Here is a 27270-nt window from a genome sequence, read left to right on the forward strand (position 1 = left end):
GGGGGGAGAGGACGGACAGATGGACACAGGAGACGGCAGAGCCAGGGCGTGTTTGGGGAACGTTTTATTGCCTCGTTTCCGCGGGGAAGCGCGTCCCGCCGCCCGGAGGCTGGCAGGGCCCCCCCTCACCCCCGCCCCGCGACGGCTACAAAACGGGGGGCGATTGTTTTTAAAAAAGAACTCCGCGCGGAGGGCCCAGGGGTGGGGGTGGGCGCCCCCCATCCCGCCCCCCCCGCAGGAGAGCGAGGGGGTCTGCGCGCGAGCGTCGGCGCGGAGGCGGCCGTCTGTCCGTGTGAAGAACCCCCGAACCCCCCCCCCCCCGCCCGGGCTTCCCGGCTCACCCTGGGCCGGGGAGGGGGGGCTGTGCAACGCGTGGTGGGTGTCACATCATCGAGGGAGCGTACAGAGAAGGCGGGGAGCCCAGGGCTGCCTGGAACCCTGCACCCCCCCCTGCTCGGGGGGCCCCTCCTGGCCCCGAGCCCGGGCTGGCCGGGTCAGGCGTGGTCTCCGAGGAGGAAGGTCCCATGGAGGGGGACAGAGGGGGGGAGGGGTCGAGGCCCCCCCCTTGGCTCTCCCCCCCACCCCGGGGCCGTCCGTCCAGGTCGGGTCCCACCACCGGATCCCCCCCCCAGCGTTAGTCATGAGTCCGGAAGAGAGCGCGGAGGGGGCGATCGGGGGCCAGAGGAGTGATTTGTGAGGGGGGGTGCAGCCTCCGCTCCCGCAGACACGGGGCGAGCGTGCAAACTCACACCCGCCGGAGGCGAGCTGGAAAAAGCCAGCAGTGAGGAGAAAAACAACCGTGGCGCGGTGGGCGGGTGTGCTCCGCCACCGCCCGCCATGGGCCTTGAGACCTCACAGAAAACTCGCTTTTGTGTTTTCTCCTCGGGAGGAGGAGTCGTCTCTGCGCGAGCCACGCGTGCCACGGCGGCTGGGGGCCAGGTGTGTGTGCGTGGCCAGGCTGCTAGACCACGTACTGGTACGGGTCTGCCTTCCCGTGGTCTGGCGTGGCAAAGGGACTGGCCCAGCCCAGGGAGAAGGGGTGGCCGAACACGGCTTTCATGTTCATCCACTTTGTTTTTTTAGCCCATCTTCTCTCTTCCTTTTTCAACTGCTCTATTCCCTGAAAACAAGAACAATCACACTTTCAGTTAAGCGCTTCCAGGCGGGGGCTTTGGGTGGCCAGGGCCGGCCGTGAGCTGGATGCAGGTGGACTGGGCTGTGAATGCTTGCTTGCTTGCTTTTGGTGTGTGTGTGCACGTGCGTGTACGTGCATGCATGCCAGTCCTGAGATTTGAACTCAGGGCCTTGGGCACAAGCTGTCCCTCTCTGAGTTTTTGTGATCAAGGCTAGTGCGTTACTATGAGCCACAGCACCAGTTCTGTGTTGCTGTTGTGTTTTGGGGGTGGTTAATGAGAGAGATGAAGAGTTTCCTGAATTTTCCTTCTCGGGACTGGCTCTGCACCATCATCCTCAGATTTCAGCCTGCTGGGTAGCTGGGATGACAGGCGGGAGCCGTTGGCGCCCCGGCTGCTTCTCTTTTATTTATTTTCTGGTCAGTCGTGGGGCTTGAACTCAGGGCCTAAGCTCTCTGTCCCTCAGCTCTTCAGCTCAAGGCAAGCGCTCTATCTACCACTTGAGCCCCAGCACCCCTTCAGGTTTTCTGGTGGTTCATGGGAGATCAGAGTCTCACGGACTTTCCTGACCAGGCTGGCTTTGCACCACGATCCTCAGATCTCAGCCTCCTGAGCGGCCAGGATGGCAGGCGTGAGCCCCCGGCCAATGCTCCCTTCTTTCTTTGAGGAGCCTCTCTGTGTCTGGTGACGAGGGTCACCGGGCTCTGGAGGAACGCATGCGTGTCCGTGTGCGGCCCTGGGTGGGTGGGGGACCCCTCGGTGAGTCTGAGAGCCACTGCGACCGCTTTGCAGACAAAAAAAGGGGGGGGGAACCCCATCAAATGACTGCTCTGGCCCCGCGCCGGGTGAGAAGGAGGAGGGCGGACAGAGGCCCCACGGGTGAGGGAGGAGAGGAGTTAGTACGAGTTACAGGGCGCCCCGCAATGTTGCCTCAGTGGGTCCTGGGTGTGTGGGGGGGAACGGCGGCCTGGGAGAGGGGAAGGGGGGCGCTGAGCCCCAGCGCTGATGCCGTTGCTTCCCAGACCCGCATTTACTCAGAACCCAGAGCTGCTGGGCTGCACCTGGGGAGAGGGGGTGACCCCCCACCCCCAGATCACTGGACGGCAGCAGCCTGCACCCCCCCACTCCCAAGCTCGGCTCTCCACACACAGGCCCCAAGTGCTCCTCCTTTTTCCTGGCCCCCCCAAAAAAAACCCGCAAGGGGGGGGACATGGCCGCCCCACGGAGTGACCCGAACCTCCCCCCCCCCCGGGCCGCCACTCACCGTCTCGTCCGTGCAGATGGAGTGCACCTGCGTGCCGAACATCACCGAAGTGAAGATGAGGAAGAGCAGCGCCTCGAAGCACAGCAGGATGAGCAGGATGACCGTGGCGGGCGGCGAGAACGAGCTGCACTCTGCAACGCAAAGGCCCGCGCGCTCAGCGCCGGCTGCGCATCGCGCCAGCGCCCGGCCCTGGCTGGAGATGGGTCCTGCGAGGTGGGGTTCGGCTGCACTGGTTTTGAGGGTGCCCCCCCCTTTCCCGGTCTGCGAAGGTACTGGGGGGGACCCCCGGGGACATGCCTCGCCCCTCTGCAGGGCTCCTGAGGGATGAACTCCAACAGAGAAACACTCTGCCTAGCTCTCCGCTGAGGTCTGGGGAGCAGCCCATCCTTGGGGGGCCCCGGGGAATATATCGGGGGGAAAAGGAGGCTTTAGAGCCCAACTCTGTACTCTGCGCTCCCTGGCTTCCCCTGCCTGCCTGCCTTCTCCCCCTCCCTCCCTCCCTTCCTTCCTTCCTTTCCTTCCTCCTCTATGCCGGTCCTGGGTCTTGAACTCGGGGCCTGGGTGCTGGGTCTGAGCCTTTTTGCTTCGGCTTGGCGCTCTACCACTTGAGCCGCAGCTCGGCTCCCTGCCTTGTCTGCTGGTTGGAGAGGAGAGTCTCACGGACTCCTGCCCAGGCTGGCTCCAAACTGCGGGCCTCCGATCTCAGCCTCCTGAGCAGCTACAGCATGGCGGTGGGAGCCCCGGGAGGCCGGGGACTTTTTCCTGTTGGTTGTGGGGCTTGAACTCAGGGCCCGGGCGCTGTCCCCGAGCTCTTGCTCAAGGCTGGCGCTCCACCAGCCACAGCTCCGTTTCCGGTTTTGTGGTGGTTCGCTGGAAATAAGTCTCATGGGTTTTCCTGCCTGCGCTGGCTTTGAACCGGGCTCCTCAGATCTCAGCCTCCTGAGATCACAGGGGTGAGCCCCAGGCACCCCACTAAGACTTTTGTTTTATTCAGGGCTGCACCAGCAGACCAGAGCTCAGCAACTAAAGGATTCCGGCGCAGGGTTGGATCTGGGATTTATTTACTTTCCCTTTCTGTACTGGGGGGCAAAAAGGATTCATGGGAGACTGGGAAGGTGGCTCAGTAGTAGTGTGCTCGCCTAGCACGCATGAAGCCCCAGGTTCAACTCCTCAGTACCACCTACACAGAAAAAGCTGCAGGTGGCGCTGTGGCTCACGGGGTAGAGTGCAGGGACACAGTGCCCAGGCCCTGAGTTCAAGCCCCAGGAATGGCCAAAAAAAAAAAAATAAAATTCATTAGGTAAAATAGCCTGGGGGGGGGGAGAGGGAGTTGCAAGGCTCCACCTCAATTAGTAAGCCAGGTTTGGTGGTACATGCCTGTAGTCCCAGCTACGTGGGAGACACGAGGTAAGAGGAATAGGATGGGGAGCTGGCTCTGGAAACATCGGGGGCCCTATCTAAAAGTGGAAGCAAGAAAGGACTTAGGGATATGGCTCAAGTGGTGGAGAGCCCACGCAGGTAAGCTCAAGGCTCCGAGATCCAAACCCCAGTCACACACACATTTGAAAAAGACGGAGGAAGCGGCGGCAGCATTTGCTCCGTGCAGCACCGAGCAAGGCCACGGGGGAGGCCGGCGCTAGCTACTCGGCCAGCTGAGATCTGGGGATCGTGGGTCAAAGCCAGCCAGGCCAGGAAAGCCCATGAGAGCCTTAACTCCAACAAAACCCCAGAAAACCTGGCGGGGGGGGGGGCGGTTGAGCCACGACTCAAAATGGGAGCGCGGCGGCCTTGAGCGAAAGAGCTCAGAGACGGCGCCCCGGCCCCGGGTTCGAGCCCCGAGACCGACAGAAGGAAAAACTACGTGAAGAGACAGAGATGTGGGAAGGAAGCTCCCTCGCCCGCGTGGGGCCTGGCCTCGGGGCTCCCCACGTTACCTGCGGGACCGCCTGCGAGGGGCGGCCTCGTGTGGCGGAGGGAGGCCCGGGCCTCTGCGCTCGCTTTCCCGGCCGCTCCGTACGCTTGGAGGATATCTAATAAAAGGAGGTCGGAGCCCGGCCCAGGGCAGGGTCGTGAGAGCCGCCCCCCCCACTTCCACCCTCACCCCGCTGTGGAGGGGGACGGACAGGGGGGGGCGCGTGTCACCCCCCACCCGCGCGCACACTCACTCGTCCAGTCCTCCTCGAAGCAGTGCAGGAAGTGGAAGCCCACCATGACGAGCGCGTGCAGGGAGATGAGAGCGATGTACATCTGCAAGAGCACGAGAGGCGCCGCGTGGGGGGCGGGGCGGCCTCCTGACCCGCCACCCCCCCCCTCCGGAGGGAACCCCGACTCACTGTAAACAGGACGAAGTATTTCTGGTTGTTCTCGCCCACGCAGTTGTTCACCCACGGGCAGTGGTGGTCCATCTTGCGGATGCACCGCTTGCACACGCTGGCGAGATACACGAGGGGGAGACCTTCAGGGGGGGCCCACTGCCTGGGAGGGGGGGGCGGTCCCTGCCCCTCCCCGTGGGGGAATGCGACGCCCCCAAGGGACCGGCCACATGGGAGGCTGGGACGTGAGGATCGCGCTTTGAGGCCAGCCCGGGCAGGACGATCCGTGAGACTCCTATCTCCAACGAACCGCTCAGGAGAAACCTGAAGCGGCGCTGCGGCTCCGGGCGGTGCAGCGCTAGTCTCAAGAGAACAACACTCCAGGACAGCACCTGGGCCCTGAGTTCAAACCCCAGGACCGGCACCAAAAGTTAAGGGAAAAAAAAAAAAGTTGAAAAAGAAGGCCGACTGGGACTTTGGGGATCACAGACCACAGGGGACAGAGGCCCGCACACCCCAGCCCTCTTGGCTGTTGGGTGACGGTGGAGAAAGACGTTCCCCCGGGGTGACAAGGAGTTTGAGATCAGGCTCGCATGAACAACAGAAAAGGAACAAAATCACTTGTACAGCTTGACCAGGTGGCGTAGCCGAGAGAGAAGAATGTTCCTGACCCCCCAACTCCCCACAAGAAAGTGGGGGGAGATGAGTGCCAGCGGCCTGTCGTCCTACTTACTCAGGAGACAGAGATCTGGGGGTCACGGTTCAAAGACAACCTGGTCAGGAAAGTCCATGAGACTCTCATCTCCAATGAACCAGGAAAAGCCGGAAGTGACGCTGTGGCGCAGGGGTAGAGCGCCAGCCTTGAGTAAAAAAGCTAAAGGACGGTGCCCAGCCCGAGTTCAAGCCCCAGGACTGGAAAAAAAGCTCCTTGTGTGGGTGGCCTCGTGCCTGGTCCCCCGAGATCACTGGGGAAGCTCCCCGCTTTCCGAGGAGAAGCGTCTGCCGCCTCCCCAGTCTGTGATTATCAATGCTGTCACTCCTAGTCTGAAGGCAGGTGGCCGTGGTGATAAAATGTCACCAAGGGCCGGGCGCTGGTGGCTCTCGCCTGTCACCCTAGCTACTCAGGAGGTTGACTTCAGACGATCCTGGTTCAAAGCCAGTCTGGGCAGGAAAGTCTGTGAGATGCTCATCTCCAGTGAGCTACCACAGGCTGGAGGTGGTGCTGTGGCTCAAGTGGTAGAGCGCCAGCCTGGAGCAAAAGAGCTGAGGGACAGCGCCCAGGACCCGGGCCCAAGCTCCAGGACCCGCACAGAAAGAAAGAAATGAGGCAAAAAGCGGCTCAAGCGATAAGAATGCCTATGTAGCAAAGGTAAGGCTCGAGTTCAAACCGCAGCACCGCCAAAATAAATGAATCGAGTAAAACACGCAGTTATGCATGCCAATATACGTATGACACACCCTCCCTCACGATATACATCCTAGCTGGTAACATCTGTCAGACACTGTTCTCCAGAGAACCACCACGGTGTCTGCTTCCCGAAGGTTCCTCCCGATCTCCGCTGGCTGTAGGGCTTCTCCTCCTTGCTACTTACTTCATTTATTAAAAATAATAGTAATTTTTTTTTTTGGGGGGAGGGTCGATCCTGGGGCTTGAACTCCAGGCTTGGGCACTGTCCCTGAGTGTTTCCCCTCAAGGCTGGGGGTTCTACCACTTGAACCACAGCTCCACTTCTGGCTTTTTGGCAGTTACTTGGAGATCGGAGTTCTTTCCTTCCATCCATAGTCTGACTGGCTCGCCACCTTTTTGACTGAAAGGGATGGTGGGCCGAAGTGTGGTGGGATGGAAAGATTGGGGGACCTGAGAGCAGGTTCTCATCGAACCGAAGGGGGGGGGGAGGGCTCAAGTTCTGTTACCAGCCTCTGCAGATCTACCCCGTCCTCCCGGATGAGCCCCGATAACGGACGCACAGCGATGCATCGGAAGGTGTGTGGGCGCCACAGGGCTGGGGTCGGCCGCGTGTGGGGTGCACGTTAGGTCTAGGCCAGGAAAAGGGTCTTCAGCTCTACCCCCTGCCCCAGAACAACCTATCCCCCCAGAAGCCTGCTGCCCTGGCCGTCCACGTAAGCATTTCAATGGCTCCACCCACATGAGCATCCATGGCCCATCACATTAGCATACTTGGCTCCACCCACACCGAGTTCTACCCTCTTCTTGGGTCCACTGAGTGGGCAGATGGAAGCAGCCTGGATCCCCAACACTGCAGGGAAAGATCCCCCCGCCCCCACCTCAAGGCTGGTGCTCTACCGCTGTGAGCCACGGCGCCATGTCTGGCTCTTTTGGCGATTCTCTGGAGGGAAGAGTCTTCTGGGGAGACGTGTGTGTGTGTGGGGGGGGGGTACCTGCAGTGGTGGGCTCGGTCCGGCTTGATGCTGCAGCACTTGGGACACTTGTAGACCACCTGGCCGGGCTTGAGCTGTAGGCTCTCGATGAACTCTTTGGTGGCATTTCCCTTGGGCACGGCCCCCTGTGGAGAGGGGGGGGGAGGCGTCAGGCCCGGGCGGGTGCGTTCTGCAGGGCAGAGTCATCATTCAGATCCACATCCCAAAACACGTCCACACGGAGGATTCTATTTTTTTTTTCAGTGGTGGGGCTCGAACCCAGGGCCCGAGCACCATCCCCAGCCTCTAGTGTGCTCACGGCTAGTGCTCTAGCACTTGAGCCACAGCACCACTTCCGGCTTTTTTCTGTGTAGGTGGGCCTGAGGAATGGAGCCCGGGGCTTCGTGCGTGCTAGGTAAGCGCTCCACCACTAAGCCACCCAACCACCCCCGACGCACCGGCCAGCCTTCCTGCTCCCCTGCCCAAACCTGTGTGATAGCACACGGGGCCTCTTACTCCACTGTAAATTTGGGAGGGGCACAGGCGACTTTCCACTCCCGGGGCCAGGCGCGAAGCCAGCCCTGGATCAACCCACGGGGAACAATAACCCACCCCACAGACGTGGAGCGGGCGCTCGCATACCAGGCATAGTTCCGAGTGCTTTCTGACAAAGAGCGGCTGTCGGCGAGCACAACAAGAAACTGACAATAAACCCATCAGCCCGAGACCACGCTCTGGTCCTCACTTCACAGCGGAGGTAGAGGTTGGAAGCCAACCAGGCGACCCCAAGGGGCAGCTCTAGAAGCCAGATCCAGCCACCCAAGTGTAGAACTTATGCCTTGATCAAAAGCCAACCCAATTCACTGGATCCCTACTTAAGTAACTTTATCGTGCCGGTCCTGGGGCTTGAACTTGGGGCCTCAACGCTGTCCCTGAGGGATGCTCGTTTCCCCCCTCAAGGCTGGTGCTTGGCCACTCACGCTTCAGCTCCTTTTGGCTTTGGTGGCGATTCATCAGAGGTGAGGGCTCACAGCCTCTCTGCCCCGGGCTGGCTTCAAATGGCAATCCTCTAGACCTCGGCCTCTCGGGCAGCCAGGGGGACAGGCGGGAGCCATGGGTGCCCCGCAGTCTTTGCTTTTCCGTCGCCTCGATGCTGTTGTTAAGACGCGAACGGCCTGGGGAATGAGGCCTTCCTTCCCGGCGTGGTGAAGTGTCTAAGGACTCCACCATTTTTACCTGCTGTCATTTACCACTGAAAGGCACCGGCATTCTGGGGTTTGGGGGTGGGGCGCATGCGCGCTCCCGGCTTGTCCTCCTCTCCTTGATGGACGGGGGGGTCTCTTGGGGCCCGTGCCCCAAGGCTGGCCGTCTCCTTTGTGAGAAGGTGGAAGGTGGGGGATCCCCCAAAGCATCACGTCCTCTCTCTGGGACACGGCTTCTCGGGGCTGTTTGAAAGTGGTAGTGACGCCCGGCATCCTGGCTACTCGGGAGGCTAAAAACGGAGGATCACGGTTGGAAGATAGCTGTGGTTGGAAAGTCCAGGAGACTCTCATCTCTGATTGATCACCCAAAATATGGAAGTGCAGTCAGGGTGCAAGCAGGAGAGCGCCAGCCTTGAACAAAAAGAAGCTCAGGGACAGCGCCTGGGCCCTGAGTTCAAGCCCCCAGACGGGAGTAAGAAAATAAAAGCAGCAGTGGCAGATGGGAAGCCGCTGGGCAGAGTCCCGGATGTGGTTTGGGAGCAGGCCGGCCCCTCCCTCAGGTGAGGTGGACCTGGCTGTTCCCTAGATGCAACAGCGCCCGGCCAGCAGCAGGGGGCGCCCGAGCGTCACTTGTCTGAATTCCCAATGCCCCCCCCCACCCATCCTTCCTGGGCTAATGCCTGCCCCCTCGCCCTGGCACCCTCTCGGTGGCCTGCGGTAGTGTGAGACAGTCCCAGACTCGGTCTACATTGACATGGGACCTCCAGCCTGGCAGGGATCGGGAGATGAATTTTCTTTTCTCGAACAGTCTGCTGAAATCGAACAGATTTATCTTCTACCTTTTCTCAAAGCTCAGCTTTGAAATCATTTTTTAGTGTTCACTGATGATTAGGTCCGAGGAAAAGAAGGACAAAAACAGCTTAACGCCAGGCGCCGATGGCTCACGACTGTCATGGTTGCTACTCAGGAGACTGAGATCTGAGGATCACAGTTCAAAGCCAGCCTGGGCAGGAAAGACCTCGAGACTCTGGGAGCCACCAGTGGCCGGCACAGCATTGCTGTAATCGTGCGAGGCTTGGCTTCGCGCTTCTTTGCAGCCGGGCTACTAATGAGCTGCGTGGCTCAGCTCTACGCATCTTCTGGGAGACACTGCCCCAGATCTGACTTTCCCCGATGAACGAAGGAATGGTTCACAGGCTGCAACATCAGACCGCGTCTGGGACTAGAAAAGCGCGGGGGTGGAAATGGGGAAAGGAGGGGAAGGAAGGGGGACTTCCAGGGTGCAACCTGTCTTCAAGAGGAGCTCTCCATTCCTCTGCATTCCTGCAGCTGTGTTTCTGGGAGGCAGGGAGCGCGTCGGTTGGCATTCACAATCTCCGAGTGGCCGGAGGGGGGGTGGGTGAGCGGTCAGATGCCACAGGACTCGACCCACTGGTGCCCGCCGGGCTGCGCGGTCCACTTGTGCCGTCCCTGCTCCATTTCTCAAGCGGAACCTCCCCACGGAGGGGCCGCTGACAAGTTCAGGTACCATGGCGCTGGAAGGAATGACTGCCAGCTGGCTGGTTGTGTGTTTTTTCTTTTTTTTCCTTTTGGGTCGTTCGTGGGGCTTGAACTCTGGGCCTGGGCGCTGTCCCTCAGCGCTTCAGCTCAAGGCGAGCGCTCTACCACTTGAGCCACAGCGCCACTTCTGGTTTTCTGGTGATTCATTGGAGATCCGAGTCTCACGGGCTTTTCTGCTTGGGCTGGCTTCGAACCGTGATCCTTCAGATCTCCTTGGCCTCTCCAGTGGTTGGGGTGATGCGCTCAAGCCCCCGGTACCCGGCTTCGATCGAGACTCCCAATGGTCTCTGATTCACCTCCACGTCGGTCCTCAGACCCAGCTGATTATGAGCCACACGAGTGTTCCAACGCCCAGAGCCCGGCTCCCAAAGCAGTTAAAGCCAGATCGAGGGGTGAAGGGCACCCCTGCTCCTCACTTCTCTCCGTCCTACCCTGAACCTCGGCTTGCAAGCACAATGCCAATTGCTTAAAACACCCAGCCCCTCTCTCTCGATGGCTCGGTTTTAATCACTGCTGCATGGAACACCTCGTCGGTCATGCTACTCTCCGGTCTCCGCCTTTGCAGCACCGGCCGCTTTCACCAACCACCTCCTTCGCTTCGCTTTTCAATTATATGCGTTGTCTTTTAAAGCTGTCACCCAAGGCGTGATTACTGGTCCTGTCAAAACCACCTGGCCTTCCGCCTGTCAAGAGGCCGCGATCCTAGGATCCCGGTTCAAAGCCAGCCCAGGGAAGAAAGGCCATGAGATTCTCATCTCCAGAAAACCAGAAGTGGCGCCATGGCTCAAGTGGTAGAGCGCCCACCTTCAGCGAAGAAGCTCGGGGACAGCGCTCAGGCCAAGCTCAAGTCCCAGGATGGACAAGAGAAAACAAAACCCACAGCAAACCCAAACTGGAAGTGGAGCCATGGTGCAAAGCGATAAGAGCACCTGCCCTGAGCAAAAGAGCTCAGAGATGGCGCTCAGGCCCTGAGTTCAAGCCCTACGACCAACAAAACAATGAATAAACCTTAACTTTCCAGTCTCATCAAGCTACTAGTAGTTCTGGAGGACCTCCCATGCCCTGGCGCCCAGGGGCGCTCTACATGTGCTTGATCCTGTCTGGTAACCCCATGAATAGCACTCATACTGGGCCGGTGTGTGCGGGCGTGTCTGAGGCTCTGGTGTCATGGAGCCAGGAAAACCGCTCTCTTGTGGGCTGGATCAACGGCTCACCAGCCAAACTGATAAGAAACGGGAACCCCGGGAGGAGCCCGGCCCGGGACCCCTTCATCTCCACTGTGCTTTCCCGGGGCTCACAGAAACAGCACATGGGTGGCCCGCACCTCTGCCCTTAGCAGCGCTTTCCCTTTCTTCGTTCACACTCGCACACGCGTGAAACCGTCACGCCACAGGGGGGGCCTTATCCAAGAACGGCTGTCTGGCTTTGCTCGTAGCCAGATCATGAACGGGAAAAGGATGATTTAATACTAGGCTGCAAAAACCAAAGCCGAAAGTCTGTCCAACAGCAAACTCGCGCGCACGCAGCTCGGTGTTAGTGACGTCACACAGGAGTGGCCGCCATGCCCACAGGTGTGCATCGAGAGACATCCTTTGAAAGGCCAGCGCTGGGGCTCGAACCCAGGGCCTCCATGTTCTTGCTTAGCATTTTTCCACTCAAGGCTGGCACGCTTCCCACCTGAATCAGGCCTCCTCCCCTTCTGTATTATTTTTACCGGCAAATTGGGTGACGAGAGGCCCACAGATTTTGCTGCCCAGGGCCGGCCTCAAACCCAGATCCTTAGATCTCAGCCTCCTGAGGGGCTGAGATCACAGGTGCGGGCCACGGGCGGCCGGCTACACCACCGTACCTTTCTGCCTCAGCAGCCGGTCTGGGCGGGAGCAGACCAGTCCAGCTTGGCAGATGGCGTACAATACGGTGCGCCATGTCCCCGGTGTCCCGTGGAACTCTAACCCCACGTGCTCCTGGGGTCCAGAGAGAGGAGCGTGGGGGCTCTGGCCGCGCCTCGGGGGCCGGGGGAAGAGCGACATACTCACAGGGTCCGTCAGCATGGCCCGGCAGTGGGAGGCCAGGGCCAGGAAGGCTAGCAGGTTGAACACGATCCCGTTGACGACGCTGTAGGCGTAGTCTCCCGAGGGTACGAGCATGACGAAGAGGACCACGAACTCCGCGTAGAGGACCAGGAACCAGGTGACGGCGGCACAGGCGATGCCACAGCCGTCTCGGATGAACCACATGGCGCCCGCGGGGCCGGGGCGGGGAGGCGGGACGCACTTCTCCGGCCGCAGGTACTCGGGTTTGCGCTCAATGTCTCGGAAGCGGTGGGCGGGGCTGAGCATCATAGGCTATTCTGTCCATACTGGCATCTGCGAGGACAAAGACCCACAGATGCCGCCAGGCCGGCTCAGCGCGGGCAGACCTGTGCCAGCCAGCTGCGGGCACGTGTGAGGGCGGGGCCGGACCCGACGCCTCCTGTGATTCCCCTGATCAGGATGCCGCGCTCCCCTCCCCTCGTGGGCAAAGTCCACGAGACGCCCATCTCCCATAATACACTTCAAAAAAAAAAAAAAAGCCAAAGTGAGGCTGTGGCTCAAGTGGTGGAGCGCCAGCCTCGAGCAAACAGAGCTTGGGGACGGCTCCTGGGGCCCCGAGTTCAAGCCCCGGGATGGACACCCACACAAACCCACAGATCCACACACATTCCAGCCCCGGCCACCTGATCCCAGGGTTGGCAGGGTGGGGGCTAAGCGAGGGGGTAGAGGTGCTTTAAGCAAGAAACTTTTCTTCCCCCACACCTGCCTACCAGAGTCACTGGAGAGAGCAAGAATATTGGGGAGCACGCAAGCCACGCCCCAGCACCGCCAGTGACAGCCTAATTAGACTTATTCAAAGACACAGGCCCTTGGCCAGACACCAGTGGATCAGGCTTGCTATCCTCGCAACTCAGGAGGCCGAGCGTTGAGGATCAAGGTTCGAAGCCAGCCTGGGCAGGAAGGTCTGTGAGACTCTCGTCATCAGCTGACCATCTAAAAACCCGAAGTGAAGCTGTGGTTCACTAGGGCAGAGCACCAGCCCTGAGTAAAAAACACAAGCTCAGAGCACTGAGTTCAAGCTCTATGACTGACAAAAAAAAAAAAAAATAACGCTGATGTAGTAAATGCAACCTCGACCACGTCTGGACACAGACTCGTCTATAAAGTACCCACTCTGGGACTTGACAGAGAAGTTTCCTGGCCCTGGATCTGAAGTGATCGCCCACTAAATAAGTAAGAGACCTGCCAGGATTCCCCACGGTGGTGAGGGACAAATCCCTGCGTTCCATGCGCAGCAGTCATCTATAGCCAAGAGGTCCATCTTTTCCCTTCTATCAAACGGTGCTTTGTCCTCAATCAAGACTATGCACACCTAGCGGGGCCTTGACTCTGCTAGAGCCACAGCCGGGGTGCTTCGTTTGGCCAAGGAATTGAGGGCTTCCTTGTAAGTAAACTAAGTGAAGCAGATGCACAGTTAGATGGTTATGGTGCAAGTCTTAAGAAATAAAACCAAATTGAGAGAGAGAAAGAGGAAAGGGGGGGGAGAGGAAGGGAAGAAGAAAAGGAAAGGAGGGAAGGAGGGAGTGAGGGAAGAAAGGAGGAAGGAAGGAAGGAAGGAAGGAAGGAAGGGGAAAGAAGGGTAGGATGCTACTAGGTATCACTGCTATTCCTGCCTTAAGTACAAGAGCCATCCGTTTCTTCCACGGTGATTTATAGCCATCCTGGGAACGTCAGTTACTAGAGTGTGCTAGGTAGGTAATGATGTCCCCAGGTGCTACAGAGATTCACTGTGGTCTTCAGTCTCACACCAAAGTGACCTGATCAGACAATTCTAATTCTGGCATCTGTTTGGTGTGGTTCTTGCTCCTCTGTTAACTGGCGGCTGGGCGGGGGGGTGTCCTCTGTTTACTACTGCTAAGGAGCTGGAACCGCAGTAAAAGGCGATCTCGTCGGGCCTCTCTGCCTGCTCTTGTCTCCGGGGTCTCTGAGGGCTGGACGGCTCCCCCCATCACTAGCCTGCTGCTGTCTCATGCTTCCTACAGTTTCAGACATCCGCTCCTTAACTCAATGCGAGGGCTGGGTGACCACAGGGCTCCCTTAGAGGTTCAGCCTGCTTACTTTCAGGACTGTGGCCATATTCCCAGAGGTGAAAGGTTCCCTCTTATTCTAGTAACCAGAATGTGTACCTTTTCAATTTTTTTCTTTTTGGTAGTAAACTAGTAAACTAGGTAGCTCTGTACCATTTAAGCCACAGCTCCACTTCTGGTTTTCTGGAGATAAGAGTCTCATGGATCTTCCTGCCCTGGCTGGCTTCAAATTGTGATCCTCACACCTCAGCCTCCCGAGTACCTAGGATGACAGGCGTGAGCCACCGCAACCCAGCCAGAATGTGCCATCTGTGAACAATCTGGGACCAAAGAGTACGCGGAGCAGCTTGGTTTTCCTGCTGTTATCACTGGTGGGGGGTGGCTTGGGATGCAGGAAAGAAGCTGGCCAGAGGGGCAGCAGGCAGCCGGGCGCTAATGGCTCGCACATATTATCCCAGCTACTCGGGAGGCTGAGATCTGAGGATCACGGTCCAAAGCCAGCCAGGGTAGGAAAATCTGTGAGACTCATCTCCAACTGAGATGAGTCTTCCAGAAAACTGGAAGTGGACTTGTGGCTCAAGTAGCAGAGTGCTAGCCTTGAGTGAAAAAGCTCAGGGACAGTGCCTGGGGCCCTGAGTTCAAGACCCACGGCAGATGGACACACACACACACACACACACACACACACATTGGTGTGGAACTGAAGGGCATATGCCCCAAGCCACCCTCAAGAGGCTCAAAATACACCAACTGAAACCACGAACAGCAGCTGCTATAGGAAGGTTCACTAACCCCTGGGTCTCCTCGACCAACGGAAGGAATTTTCCAATAAGGACTTTTCCCTTAAATTAGCCAAGCAAACATCTCAGACATAAGAGGGAAATCTGGTGGGGAACAGCCTGTGCTTCGGGAAAGGATCAGCCAAAGGGGCACCGGCAGCTCACGCCTGTCATCCCAGCTACTTAAGAGGCGGAGATCTGGGCTGGGAAGGTGGCTGAGTGGTAGGGTGCTCGCCTAGCATGCATGAAGCCCTGGGCTCCATTCCTCAGTACCACAGACACAGAAAAAGCCAGAAGTGGTGATGTAACTCAAGTGATAGAGTCCTGGCCTTGAGCAAAAGAAGCCTGGGACAGTGCCCAGGCCCTGAGTTCAAGCCCCAGGACCGGCAAAAATGACAGACAGAAAGAGAAAAAAGAGAGGGGGAGAGGGGGAGAAAGAGACTGAGATCTGAGGACCTTGGATCAAAGCCAGCCTGGGCAGGAAAGTCCCTGAGACTCTTATCTACAATTAACTACCAAAAAAAAAAAAAAGCCAGAAGTGGTGCTGTGGCTCAAAGTGGTAGAACACTAGCCTTGAACATCAAAGCTGGGGGACAGCGTCTGGGTCCTAAGTTCAAGCCCCACAACGGACCCTTTCCGCCAAAAGAAGCCAAAAACCAAGATGACTGAAACTAATGCTGATTTTCTTTCCCTAATTTTTTTTTTTTAAGGTCCAAGACCAGCACTTGAACTCAGTACCTGACGCTTTTACTCACTGGCTGGCACTCTACCAGCTGAGCTGCACCTCCAACCCCTGATGCTGATTTTCTGAGAAGACCAAACCGAACCCTTTTGGTGTGAGGAACTGCCTCTAGACCCACGGCTCAGCACATCACCTTCATGATACACACTTCCTGAGCTCCAGACGTAAACTGCTGGTTTTGGTTCTAAGGTCAGCAGATCACACTTGAGACTAAATTCCCACGCTGCTGTGGCATGAGGAGTAAATTCGTACCTATCCATTTATCATCGGGTCTAAACGTGCCACCCATTGTTCTGTGTTCAAGTTCGGGGTTGAGAGGCTGATGGTCACAATCCTCCCAGATCACCCACTTGGATGGGATGAGATCCTATATGTAAGCGATGGAGCGATTTCAGACAGCTCTAACACCACAGCGGGAGTGCTTCAGAGGACTCTGTGAGGGTTACTTTTTGTTAGCCTCTCTGTGTTCAAGGCTAGTGCTCAATCTCTGGAGCTACAGTACCACATCTGCTTTTTTTCTGAGTAGTTTACTGGAGATAGGAGTCTCACAGATGTTCCTGCCCACACTGGCTTCGGTGATCCTTAGATCTCTGCCTCCTGAGTAGCTAGGATGACAGGCGTGAGCCAAGAGAGGGTTACTTTTCTTATCCATGTGTGTGACGCTGAACGGTATAGAAGCAGATTTGGGGACTGCGTGGATTAAAAAGCAGCATTAACAAAGCCTGAATACAGACCAGCTAAAACAAACTCCAGATTAGATACAAAGGCTTTCTCTTGGCTCAGAGAGAAGGATTCTCTCAATACTTAAAAACAAATCAAAGCGGGGCATCACTGGCTCAGGCCTGTCATCCTAGCTACTCAGAAGGTTGAGATCTGAGGATCACAGTTCAAAGCCAGCTAGGGCAGAAAAGTCCATGAGACTCTTATCTTCAATAAGCCACCAGAAAACTGGAAGTGGGGCTATGGCTCAAGTGGTATGGCTCTGGCCTTGAGCTAAAGAGCTCAGGGACAGCGCCCAGGCCCAGAGTTTAAGACTCATAACCAACAAAAACCAAACCAAAAAAACCAAACAAACATCGAGGGACTTGACCTAATGCATCCTTACAGCATGGAACTATAGATGAAAGTTTCAGCTGCTTCTCTGCAAGGGTCAGGAACAAGCTCCTAGAAACTGGGAAACCAGGAGGCTTCTGATTCAACTTTTGTTAAGTGTATTCCAAGTGAACATGTCAAACTAACAAGTATTACGTTGCAGGCCGGCCCTGGTCCTGTATCTTTCTGAACCCGCCCCCACATGGAGCTCTGGCCTGATGTCATTGTTATGAGTCAAGTAACTCATAAAGCAGTCACTGGAAGCGTCATCTCAAACAGAGTAGCGCATTTTTCTGATTATTTCTTGAAAGTCCCTTCTGAAAGTCACCTAGCGAGTACATGAGCCTATCACCTTGGGAACATGGCGTTCAATGCTTTTAGGAATGCTCACATCTTAGAGTGATGGACTCTCAATATAAAAGTCAGGTGCTGGTGGCTCACGCCTATAATCCTAGTCAGGAGGCTAAGATCTGAGGATCATGGTTCAAAGCTGCCCAGCACAGACAAACCTACAATCCTCGTATCTCGGAGTGGTAGACTGCTGGCCATGAGTGAAAAAGCCAAGCAAGAGCGTGAGGTCTTGAACTCAAGCCCCAATACCAAAAAAAAAAGAAAAATTCACAAATGAGTCCTGCAACTTCCAAGATGGCACATGACCTAGAAACTATAAAAATCTTGCCAAGTAGAAAATTAATTTATCTGAGCTACAATTAATTTAGAGTTGTGTAAGAGGCTGGGAATGTAGCTTAGTGGTAGACTGCTCGCCTAGCATGCATGAAGCCCTGGGTTCGATTCCTCATTACCACATGAACAGAAAAAGCTGGAAGTGGTGCTGTGGCTCACGTGGTAAAGTGCTAGCCTTGAGCAAAAGAAGCTTAGGGACAGTGCCCAGGTCCTGAGTTTAAACCCCAGAAGTGGCAGAAAAAAAAAAAAGAGTTGTGTAAGAATCCAAAAAAAGGGGATTATAGCCAGGCACTGGTAGCTCATGCCTGTCATCCTAGCTACTCAGGAGGCTGAGATCTGAGGATCGAGGTTCAAAGCCAGCCCAGGAAGGAAAGTCCATGAGACTCTTATTTCCAATAAACCACTCAGAAAACCAGACATGATGCTGTGGCTCAAGTGGTAGGCTCACCTTGAGCTGAAGAGCTGAGGGACAGTGCCCAGGCCCAGAGTTCAAGCCCCACAACCACCACCACCAACAACAAAAATGGCGATTGTAAAATGCATGCCCATTTCTGATGAGCTTCCAAAAAAAAGAAGAAGAAAGAAAGAAAATTAAAGAATGAACCATGAGTCACTATATTTGAAAGGTTTTGTAAGAAAATAGAATGAGTCACTCAACCTTTTCTCCAAAGATTGAGGGTGTGGCTTGTGGAGAAAAGGCGCCTTATCTGTTGTGTTACACCCGCCCAGGCCCAGAAGGTGCCCTGACAGGCAGTTATTGCCTGTCGTGTACAATCTTTACACACATGTCTCTCTCCCACAGGAAGATCTGTCTCCTGCCTGCCTTTCGTCTCTGGCATGCTCCACCTTGAACTAACACATGAAAGGAAAAACAAAACAGAGATGGGGGGTGTGTGGGGGTAATGGGAGGGAATGCTAAAATATTCCACCTGCTCACCATACATTATTATATACACTGACGCTGCTAAGTGATAAGCTGCCACAGCGGGCTGCTCTCAGGAAAACGTCATGCACACACTCAGCCTTCTAATAGTAAGGAGTTTAACTTCAGAAGAAAAAAAGTCTGCCAAGTGGACAGCCAGCAGTTCTGCATGGAGTACAATCTCCTACAAAGATATGACCTGGCCTGCTGCTAGCTACTCAAGAGGCTGAGATCTGTGGGCTGGGAGAGTGGCTTAGTGGTAGAGTGCTCGCCTCGCATGCATGAAGCAGCCCTGGGTATCAGTATCACATACGCAGAAAAAGCCGGAAGTGGCACTATGGCTCAAATAGGAGAGAGCTAACCTGGAGCAAAAAGCAGCTCAGGGGCAGTGCTCAGGTTCTAAGCTCAAGCCTCAGGACTGGAAAAAAAAAAATAGAGGCTGAAATCTGAGGATTGTGGCTGGAAGCCAGCCTGGGGAAGAAAGTTTGTGAGACTTCATCTCCAAATAATCAGCAAAAACCAGGAAATGGAGCTGTGACTCAAGCGGAAGAACGCTAGCCTTGAGGAAAAAAGCTCAGGGACAGTACTCAGGCCCCAGGACTCTGTCTGTCTGTCTGTCTCACACACACACACAGAAGAAATAGATCCTCATGTGATATAACACGTCACAAACACTAGAGTTGAAACCACTACTTATTTGTGATATAACACGTCACAAACACTAGAGTTGAAACCACTACTTATTTGTGATATAACACATGTCACAAACACTAGAGTTGAAGCCACTACTTATTTGAGCAACACGCTCATTTCTCTTTTTGAGGGTGTGACACATGTGGCAATACCACCGAGAAACAACGACAACTTTAAAACAAGACCACACATAAAATCACTGAAAAAAAAAATACAGCCACTGTGTGATTTGGCATTTTGAGCCGACAGAACACTGAAGACCACCTAACAGAGTTCATTCAAATTCTCCTGCTTCACAGAGTGGCAATCGGGATCCCTTTCACACTCGGGTGAAAACCTTAAGTTTCAGAATAGACACGCAGTACTGGATACAGGAAGGGGTGGCCGTGCACCCATATTCACTGAGTGCCTATTGCGCTGGAAGATTTACACCAAAGTGGCTCATTTTAGTTCTAATTCATGCGACAACCCAGCCCAGCCCCTGAGCTGCTTCTCCACTGCAGAGATTAAAAAAAAAAAGTTTCAAGGCTTTGGGTAATATTCCCAAGGCCACAGAGAACAAGGCAGCGCTGAGGCCAGGATTTAACACATATAATCCTAGTTACTCAGGAGGCTGAGCTCAAAGGATCACAGTTCCAAGCCAGCCCAGGAAGGGAAGTCTTTGAGACTCTTATCTCCAATGAACCACCCAGAGGCTGGAAGTGGAGCTGTGAATCAAGTGGTAGAGCTCTAGTCTTGAAGTAGGGGGGGAAGCTCAGGATGGTACCCAGGGCCTGAGTTCATGCCCCAGGACCAGCACACATGCATGCGTGTGTACATACACACACACACACACACACACAACACCAGCTCTGCTTGCTCTCAGAGCCCAATGCATGGCTGCTTTTCCTCTTGCTCTGGGAGGAATGACCAAGCAGAAAACCCAGAGTTCCACTTCCTCCTCCTCAGAGGTCCCTCAGCTGCGGGCCCCGGAAGCAGTCATTTCCAAGACAGTTTTTTTTTTTTTTTTTTTTGTAATAGGAGAAATGAGTTTTATTGTTCTACATCGCAATATGGTGACACTTTCTCCAAGTGAGCTTTAAAGTGAGAGGTGAACACGATTCAGTAGTCTTTGTGACAACTTAGGGCTAAGAATGTGGCTGAGTGGCAAAGTGGGTTCCGTTCCTCAGCACCACAGATACAGAAAAAGCCGGAAGTGGCGCTGTGGCTCAAGTGGTAGAGCACTAGCCTTGAGCAAAAGAAGCTCAGGGACAGCGCCCAGGCCCTGGGACTGGCAATAATAATAATAACGATAATAAACCTTCAAGATGTGGCTTAGATACTTGTGGGGCTTGGGGGTGTGGGGGGCTGAGAACACAGTAGTAGCCCTGGCAGAAAAGTCTGAGTTGTCCCACCACCACAGCGGGAAGCTAGATGAGGTAGCTGGACGAGCCACTGACAAAGAAAAGCCTCGCATAGGCAGATCTCAGTTCAGGGGTGCCCCCATTCTGAAACTAATCAGTGAAAAAACAGGATTTAGAGGGATGACTCAGAAGTAGCATGACAGCTTCACAAGTGTAAAACCCCAGGTTCAAACTCCCATGCTGCCAAAACATAAGGAAAAAAAATAAATCAACAAGCCACCGGGCTCTGGTGGCTCGCACCCATCATCCTAGCTACTCAGGAGGCTGAGATATGAGGATTGAGGTTCAAAGCCAGCCCAGGCAGGAAAATCTGTGAGACTCTTACCTCTCACAAACCACCAGAAAACCGGAAATGGCTCCGTGGCTCAAAGTGGTAGAGTGCTCGCCTTGAATGAAAAAACTCAGGGACTGTGCCCAGATCCCCAGTTCAAGGCCCCCACCCCCCCAAAAAAAATCAGTAAGCCAATGTGATGCATAACTGTCATCCAAGCATTGGGAGACTGAGGCAGAGGGCTCCCTGACTGAGTATACAACAAGACCATGTCAATGAAGACAAGAAAACATACACATGAGCAAACAAAACCAAAACAAGAACTTCCTTCTTCCAGAGCCCATTTTATTGCTGGTGCCTAACCCTTGAACCAAGTGGGACCAGCAGCTATTTGTGGGCCCTCAGGAACACAGAGGCTGTGAAGGGTTCTTCCAAACACAGATCCAGCTTGCCGGACATAGCAGCAAAGAAATGAAGCTGGCCGGGCGCCAGGGGCTCACACCTGTCATCCTAGCCTCTCAGGAGGCTGAGATCTGAGGATCGCAGTTGGAAGCTGGCCTGGGCAGAACAGTCCCCGTGAGACTCTCAGCTCCAACGATCCACTCCAAAACTGGAAGTGGTGCTGTGGCTCAAAGTAGCAGAGTGCTAGCCTTAAGCACAAAGAGGCTCAGGGACAGAGCCCAGGCCCTGAGTTCAAGCCCCACAACTGACTAAATAAATAAACAAATAAATAAAGCTCAAGGAATCAGTGGATCTTGGATAAAATGTTTGGAGAGGGGACTAACTCACTCTCTAGGACAAAGGCACAGAGCCTACTGCAACCTTAAAGGTTTAGCCAGTTTGTAACCCAAGAGGAAAACCTTCATAAAAGCCACACAGTATCAATCTGGCTACTGGAGAATATTTAGTCATGACTGATGCTTTCATAAGCTCGTGAAACTGTGTGTGTGTGTGTGTGTGTGTGTGTTACGTGCCATTTCTGGAGCTTGAACTCAGGGCGTGGGTACTGTCCTTAGGCTTTTTTTGTTCAAAGCTAAGTTCCACTTGCACCACAGCTCCACTTCCGGCTTTTGTGGTGGTTAACTGAAGAGTCTTATGGACTTTCCCGCCCGGGCTGGCTTCAAACCTCGATCCTCAGATCTCAGCCTCCTTAGTAGTTAGGATGACAGGTGCGAGCCACCCCCGGTGGCCAGCCTGCTTGTGAAACTAAGTCAAGTGAACGCAGAACCGCCATCTGGTTTCTGGAAGGGTAGGTTCCAAGATGGACTTTTACCTGGCCTGCTGCCCCGGCTGGAGGGGTGAGGCGGGGACTCTTCCTGAACATCTCACCGCATGCCAGCTACCACGTGACACGGCGGACACTGCTCAAGCCGTCGGATCCCCACATCCACTCTGCCTTGTAGGAATGAACCCCTGGCTTTCCTTCTCTCTGCTTGGGGAGGAAGACACTCAAGCAGAGAGAGCTAGGCATTAAGTTCACATCTCGAGGAAGTGGTGGAGACAGGATACACCCCCAAAGCTGACCTTTTTTTTTTTTTAGTTACTACAACCGCTGAATTTTGCCTAGTAACCAGAAGATGAACGGGGGAAGGGTAAGTCCGTTTCCACCAGGAACCTGGGTTACTAACCGTTTGGCTAGCTTGCCCATAAACGGTTACATACGTAGAGAGCCGGTGCTACCGGTACCGGTAGATCCCGAGCGTTCATGGCCTCAGGCTTGAACAAAGGCATTCTGGACTGGAAGGTGGGACCCAGCAGGACCCCAGCCCACGGTTACGAGATAGATCCTGCCCTTAGACAGCAGGAGGGCCATGTCGCCTGAGCCCAGGAGTCACCGAAAGGTTAAATCCCTACGGTGTGCTTTCTGCCGGGGATCATTTCTTGTGGGGGTCAGGTGCCAGGATGCTGCTCTCTCTGGGAGAAAGCCCACCCATGCTAGGCAAAGCCCCACCCGCTAAGGTTCCCCCCTGGGGGTGCTGAGGACACCCGGCCCTGCACTGTGCTGCGACACTCAGCCACTGCGACATCACCCAGGTAGGAGCTTGGCTCTTGGAGGGACCAAGAGCTAGAGCTTTCTCTAACAGGTACACCTAAAAACTGCTCCTGTGGAAAAAGGAAACACCAAAACGAAACAGCAACAAACCCCCAAAAACAAACAAGCAAAGACAAACGCCAGTTCTGCATTGGGCCCACAAACGAACAGAACGCTCGAGAAAAACTTGGCATTCCTGCCTCCATGTTGCATTTGTCTCCTGTGCGCTGAGACTCTCTCTGAGTGAGTCTTCTTGGGATGCAGAGAGACAGGACTGACAGATGGATAAACAGGGAAGAGTCAAAGCCAGCCTTGCACCAATGGCTCACACCTGTAACTCTAGCTACTCCAAAGGAGGCTGAGATTGGAAGACTGTGGTTCAAAGCCAGCCTGGGCAGGAAAGTTCCTGATATTCTTATCTACACTTGGCCACCTGAAAAACCGGAAATGGAGCTGTAGCTTATTGTGGCACAATGCTAGCCATGAGCAAAATAGCTCAGGGACAGTGCCCAGGCCCTGAGTTCAGGACCTAGGACCAACACACACACACACACACACACACACAAATAAATGTATATTACAAAATGTGTATTACAAAATGGTGAATAGAAGAAGCCTTAAAATCTTGAAAGTTATACTTTTCAATGTCGAAATATTTGTAGATCCTGGATGGACTCTGAGTTTTATAACCTTGCAAGATAACCTTTTTCTTTGAGGGGGAGGGGAAGAGATGAGTCTTAGAAAGCTTAAGTGACTTGCTTCGAGTCATAAAGTATGTCAGTGACAAAGCCCAACTCTCCAGACTAGCTGCCCAATCATCTGCGCGCCGCCAAGTCATTATCTTCCTAACTAACCAGTCTTTCTGGAATCTGTGTTGCGAATGCTCGGTTTAGAAACACACTTCACATGCCAAGGTCGCAGTCGGCGACTGGGCTGTGGCCGGAAGTGTACTTTGTCTCCAGACACCCTTTCCATCTCTGCTGACCCTGAACAGCAGATAGTCACGTAATCCAAGAGGTTACACCAGTCGCCAAGCACCTGTGGCTCACAGCCATCATCATCTTAGGGACTCAGATCTGAGGATTGGGGTTTGAAGCTAGCCCAGGGCAGGAAAGTCCATGAGGACTCTTAGCTTCAAGAAATCACAGAAAAAGCTGGAAGTAGCGCTGTGGCTAGAGTGCTAGCCTTGAGCAAAAGAAGCCCACAGACAGTGCCCAGGCCCAGAGTTCAAGCCCCAGTCCTAGTTTGGGAACCAAAAACAAGACAAAATTCCATGCACCTTGAGGACTATAGGTTGGGAGAGACTTTGAAGACCCCCTTCCCGAGGCCACACATATACACACACATTTAGGCTGCATTGGGATGGTTAAATTAGGAACATGTACCTCTGGCTTTCTTACTTTCCTGACAGCCAGGAGTGAGAGACCTGGCTATTTGTCTCTGGACAACTGTTCCCAAAGAAGAATGCAAATAATTTTAAAGACACCAAAACAGGAAGGAACAAGAGGCGGCATGGCGTTAGCCTCCCCCAGCGTTGCTGGGTGACATTGAGGTGTCACCTTTCTTGTTTCTACCTTGCTCTTCCTTTCAGGGCTGTTGGGGGTGTGGATACTGCCATGGATGTGTGACCCCCGCCCCTTTCTTTCTCACACAGGACTTCATGAGACATAGGAAATGCCTTGCTGATTCTCAAAATAAAATATATGTGAAAAACACTTCCTCTGATTGAGAATAAAGCACTAGCTATATGCCTGCCTCTGATGTGGAGTGAGCGTTACCCACCCTGCTGTCGACTCTCCTAACACTGTAATCCCAAATTACAATGTCTAGTATCAGACAGACAGACATTTGCTGGCTAACCAGGACAGGTTATTTAATACCTACTTAAGACAAGGTACGGGCAGGACAGATGCAAAGTATTTAAAGGAAAAGGAAGCCAGGCGTGGATGGCTCATGTCCGTACGTAATTCTAGCTACTCAGGAGGCTGAGATCTGAGGATCGTGGTTCCAAGCTAGGCCGGGGCAGGAAAGTCCACAAGACACTCTTCTCCAATTAATCACAGAAAAAGCTGGAAGTGGCGCTGTGGCTCCAGTGGTAGAGCACTAGCCTTGAGCAAAAAGGAGCTTAGGGACAGCGCCTGGGCCCAGAGTTCAAGCCCCAGGACTGGCTAAATAAATAAATAGATATAAGAAAAGCAGTAGATCACTTTGTGCTTTTCTAGGGTCTCGGGGTACTGGTGAATACGCCTAAAATGTGGCCAGGTCTGCTTAAGCCTAAGGAGTAAAATATCCCCTGTTCGGTTTTTAAGTTTTCTGTAAGTTCAGCACCACAGGTTCCGCACTGCCCCCAAGCTCTTCTGTAATGGGCTTTATTTTTTATAGCTTTAATTAACCAAGGTTAGGTGGGAGAGATTTACTCTGTGTGTGTAATACCCTATGATTGTAATGTTGATGGTTGACTGCTAGTCTTGCATTTGGTGCAAGGCCTGTACAATTAGCATCTTGTTAGGGACTGGCTTTTCTTCTAATTACCACACAGCTTGAGCGCTTTATTTTATTGTCTTGTGCGTCCTGCAATAGCTCCAGGGACCTGGACTCTCCAGCTATAATAAATCTTAACCTCCTTTTAGGCAAGTGTTTTAGGCTTCTCCCATCCTGAGGCCCCTTAGAACTGGGAGGGTGGGGGAGAGACACTCGGACAACTTGAAGGCAGGCAAACACTTTGTGGATGTCTGGAGAGCTGGCGGATGTTTGTTCTGAGAGCGTGGCACATGGCTGGAATCTGGCTTTCTTCACTAATGTTTACTCTACTCCCCACCCTCCTTCACTGTTGAGGGCTCTCAGCTACTTGGGAGTTAAAATTCTACCTGTGTCCCTTTATCTAAGGGGATGGCCTGAAACCCACAGGAACTTGTCATCTGTACTCCACTAGAAAAGGGGGATGTGGGAATTCCTGCTTGAACTGACTCCTTGTTTTGGGGTTAAACCTACATGTAGTTTCAAGGGCGGTTTAGCAAACAAGGAGCCTCTTTTATCAGATACTGTGGGCAATGAAATCAAGTTTTCTTGGTGGCTGCACTAGGTGACAGGACTGCAGGTGTGCTTGCCAGATGAGTGGCTCATACCTATATTCCCAGCTAACTAGTGGAACAAAGACAGTGAGGATCATAGTTCATGGCCATCAATGGGGCCTGGGAAATGGATGGGGGGGGGAGGCAGGGGTTACCAAGACTCCATCTCAACAAAACAAAGAGGCATAGGTAGAAAGATCTCAAATCTACGCTCGGTGAGACTGTACCCAGAAAATTATCTAAAGCAAAAGGCCCGGAGAGGGATGGTTCAAGTGGTAGAACAACAACGAGCACAAGGGCCTAAGTACCCTAAAAACAAAAATTGAGGAGGGGGTGGGTAGAAGTACAGGAGCTTGAATGTTCGAGACTCAAATCCTGTCTCTGTCAGTTATTAAATATGTAATCTGTGACCTTGTGCGAAGGCACTTAAGCTCTGTACCTCAATTTCCCCAGCTGGCTGTGTTAAGGACAATATTCATAAAAATTTGTGCATCAGAACAATGCTCAGAGCCAGGTGCCGGTGGCTCACGCCTGCCATCCTAGCTACTCAGGGGGCTGAGATCTGAGGATCACAGTTCAAAGCCAGCCCGGGCAGAAAAGCCCGAGAGACTCTTATCTCCAATGAACCACCTGAAAACTGGAAGTGGCATTGTGACTCAAGTGATAGAGCTCTGACCTTGAGCTGAAGAACTCAAGGGACAGCGCCCAGGCCCAGAGTTCAAGCCCCATGACCAAAAAAAGAAAAAAAGGTCTAGCAACAATAGAGTGATTAGTGAAAATATTGTTTTAGTAGAGTTTTAAAATGAACACTGTATCATTTACATTTCTTCACACCTTCACTCAGGCCCAGATATCACTTATAACATCATTCAGCAAGCCCAGAGTTCAAGCCCCACAACTGACCAAAAAAAAAAAAGAAAGAAAGAAAATAAAGTTTCAATAAGAACGGCGACCTTTTTCTATGTATCAATGTGGCTCCTTTAAAACTGGCGGGCACCCTGAGACCTCCACCTCAAGGTGTGACCCTTGCAAACATTCTCTCTAGATATCCAGGGCCCACACTCCCCCAATCCCCCCACTACTCCTCTGCCTGAGATTGGTTCTTTTCCTTTCCAACAGCGATTCATAATTTCCCAGTGATCACCTCCACCAAATAGGGACATCCAAGAAGCTGGGTACACGCAGGGAGGGAGACTGCGCACCCCACCTGAGCAGGTATTTCCCCCCCCACACACACTTTTCTTTGGGACACTGTTCTAGCAGGCACATGAGGCAAGCGGCCTTTCGATGAGAAGGGGAAAGATGAGAGGCAGGAAGAAAAAGCTGCAATGAGGAGGAGACAAGAGGGACAGAGAGTCTGAAATAGACAATGCCACGGGTAGAGGCAGCCGCTGCACTAGTGCCCAACTCCTGGCCCGGACCCTTCCCATTGAGAATAAACTAAAAGATGGTGGGAGGAAAGGAGAGGAGAGAGAGGAGAAAGGAGAGGAGAGAGGAGAGAGAGGAGAGAGAAGAGAGAGGAGAGGAGAGAGAGGAGAGAGAAGAGAGAAGAGAGAGAAGAGAGAGGAGAGAGGAGAGAGAAGAGAGAGGAGAGAGAGAAGAGAGAGGAGA

General features: G+C 53.9%; 3 protein-coding genes across 4 annotated transcripts in view; 2 read left to right on the forward strand and 1 right to left on the reverse strand.

The window, feature by feature from the left end:
- The window catches only part of Tgm4 (transglutaminase 4), a 31982-nt gene extending 31285 nt beyond the window's left edge, over window positions 1–697 (forward strand). Inside the window, exon 11 of the mRNA XM_013030215.1 lies at window positions 633–697. Within this exon, the coding sequence (XP_012885669.1) occupies window positions 633–697 (65 nt within the window). The remainder of the gene's footprint in view (window positions 1–632) is intronic.
- On the reverse strand, window positions 167–12217 carry Zdhhc3 (zinc finger, DHHC-type containing 3). 2 transcript variants are annotated; one of them, XM_013030329.1, is made up of 7 exons: window positions 11887–12211; window positions 7110–7234; window positions 4731–4827; window positions 4563–4644; window positions 4332–4427; window positions 2398–2528; window positions 167–1120 (listed from the first exon to the last, which is right to left on the reverse strand). In XM_013030329.1, the coding sequence occupies exons 1-7, from the start codon at window positions 12190–12192 to the stop codon at window positions 962–964; spliced, it is 996 nt and encodes a 331-aa protein (XP_012885783.1). In that variant the 5' UTR covers window positions 12193–12211; the 3' UTR covers window positions 167–961. The 2 variants fall into 2 exon arrangements, with proteins under 2 accessions (XP_012885783.1, XP_012885785.1); XM_013030331.1 differs by lacking the exon at window positions 4332–4427 and having other exon boundaries at window positions 11887–12217.
- Window positions 12218–22133: 9916 nt separating this feature from the next.
- Window positions 22134–27270, forward strand: part of Exosc7 (exosome component 7) — an 18964-nt gene continuing 13827 nt past the window's right edge. The window contains exon 1 of the mRNA XM_013030217.1: window positions 22134–22148. Coding sequence (XP_012885671.1) covers window positions 22134–22148 — 15 coding nt within the window. The remainder of the gene's footprint in view (window positions 22149–27270) is intronic.

This window comes from Dipodomys ordii, unplaced genomic scaffold (assembly GCF_000151885.1).
Source record: "Dipodomys ordii isolate 6190 unplaced genomic scaffold, Dord_2.0 Scaffold128, whole genome shotgun sequence".
NCBI lineage: Eukaryota > Metazoa > Chordata > Mammalia > Rodentia > Heteromyidae > Dipodomys > Dipodomys ordii.

Bases quoted from the DNA above. Each gene is read 5' to 3' on its own strand.
- Zdhhc3 (XM_013030329.1), bottom strand. From the start codon at position 12,192: ATGATGCTCAGCCCCGCCCACCGCTTCCGAGACATTGAGCGCAAACCC. The intron at 4,828-7,109 runs GTACCCCCCCCC...GTATCTCGCCAG, and splicing joins GACCGAGCCCACCACTGCAG to CGTGTGCAAGCGGTGCATCC. The intron at 1,121-2,397 runs GTGAGTGGCGGC...TCTTGTTTTCAG, and splicing joins CCATCTGCACGGACGAGACG to GGAATAGAGCAGTTGAAAAA.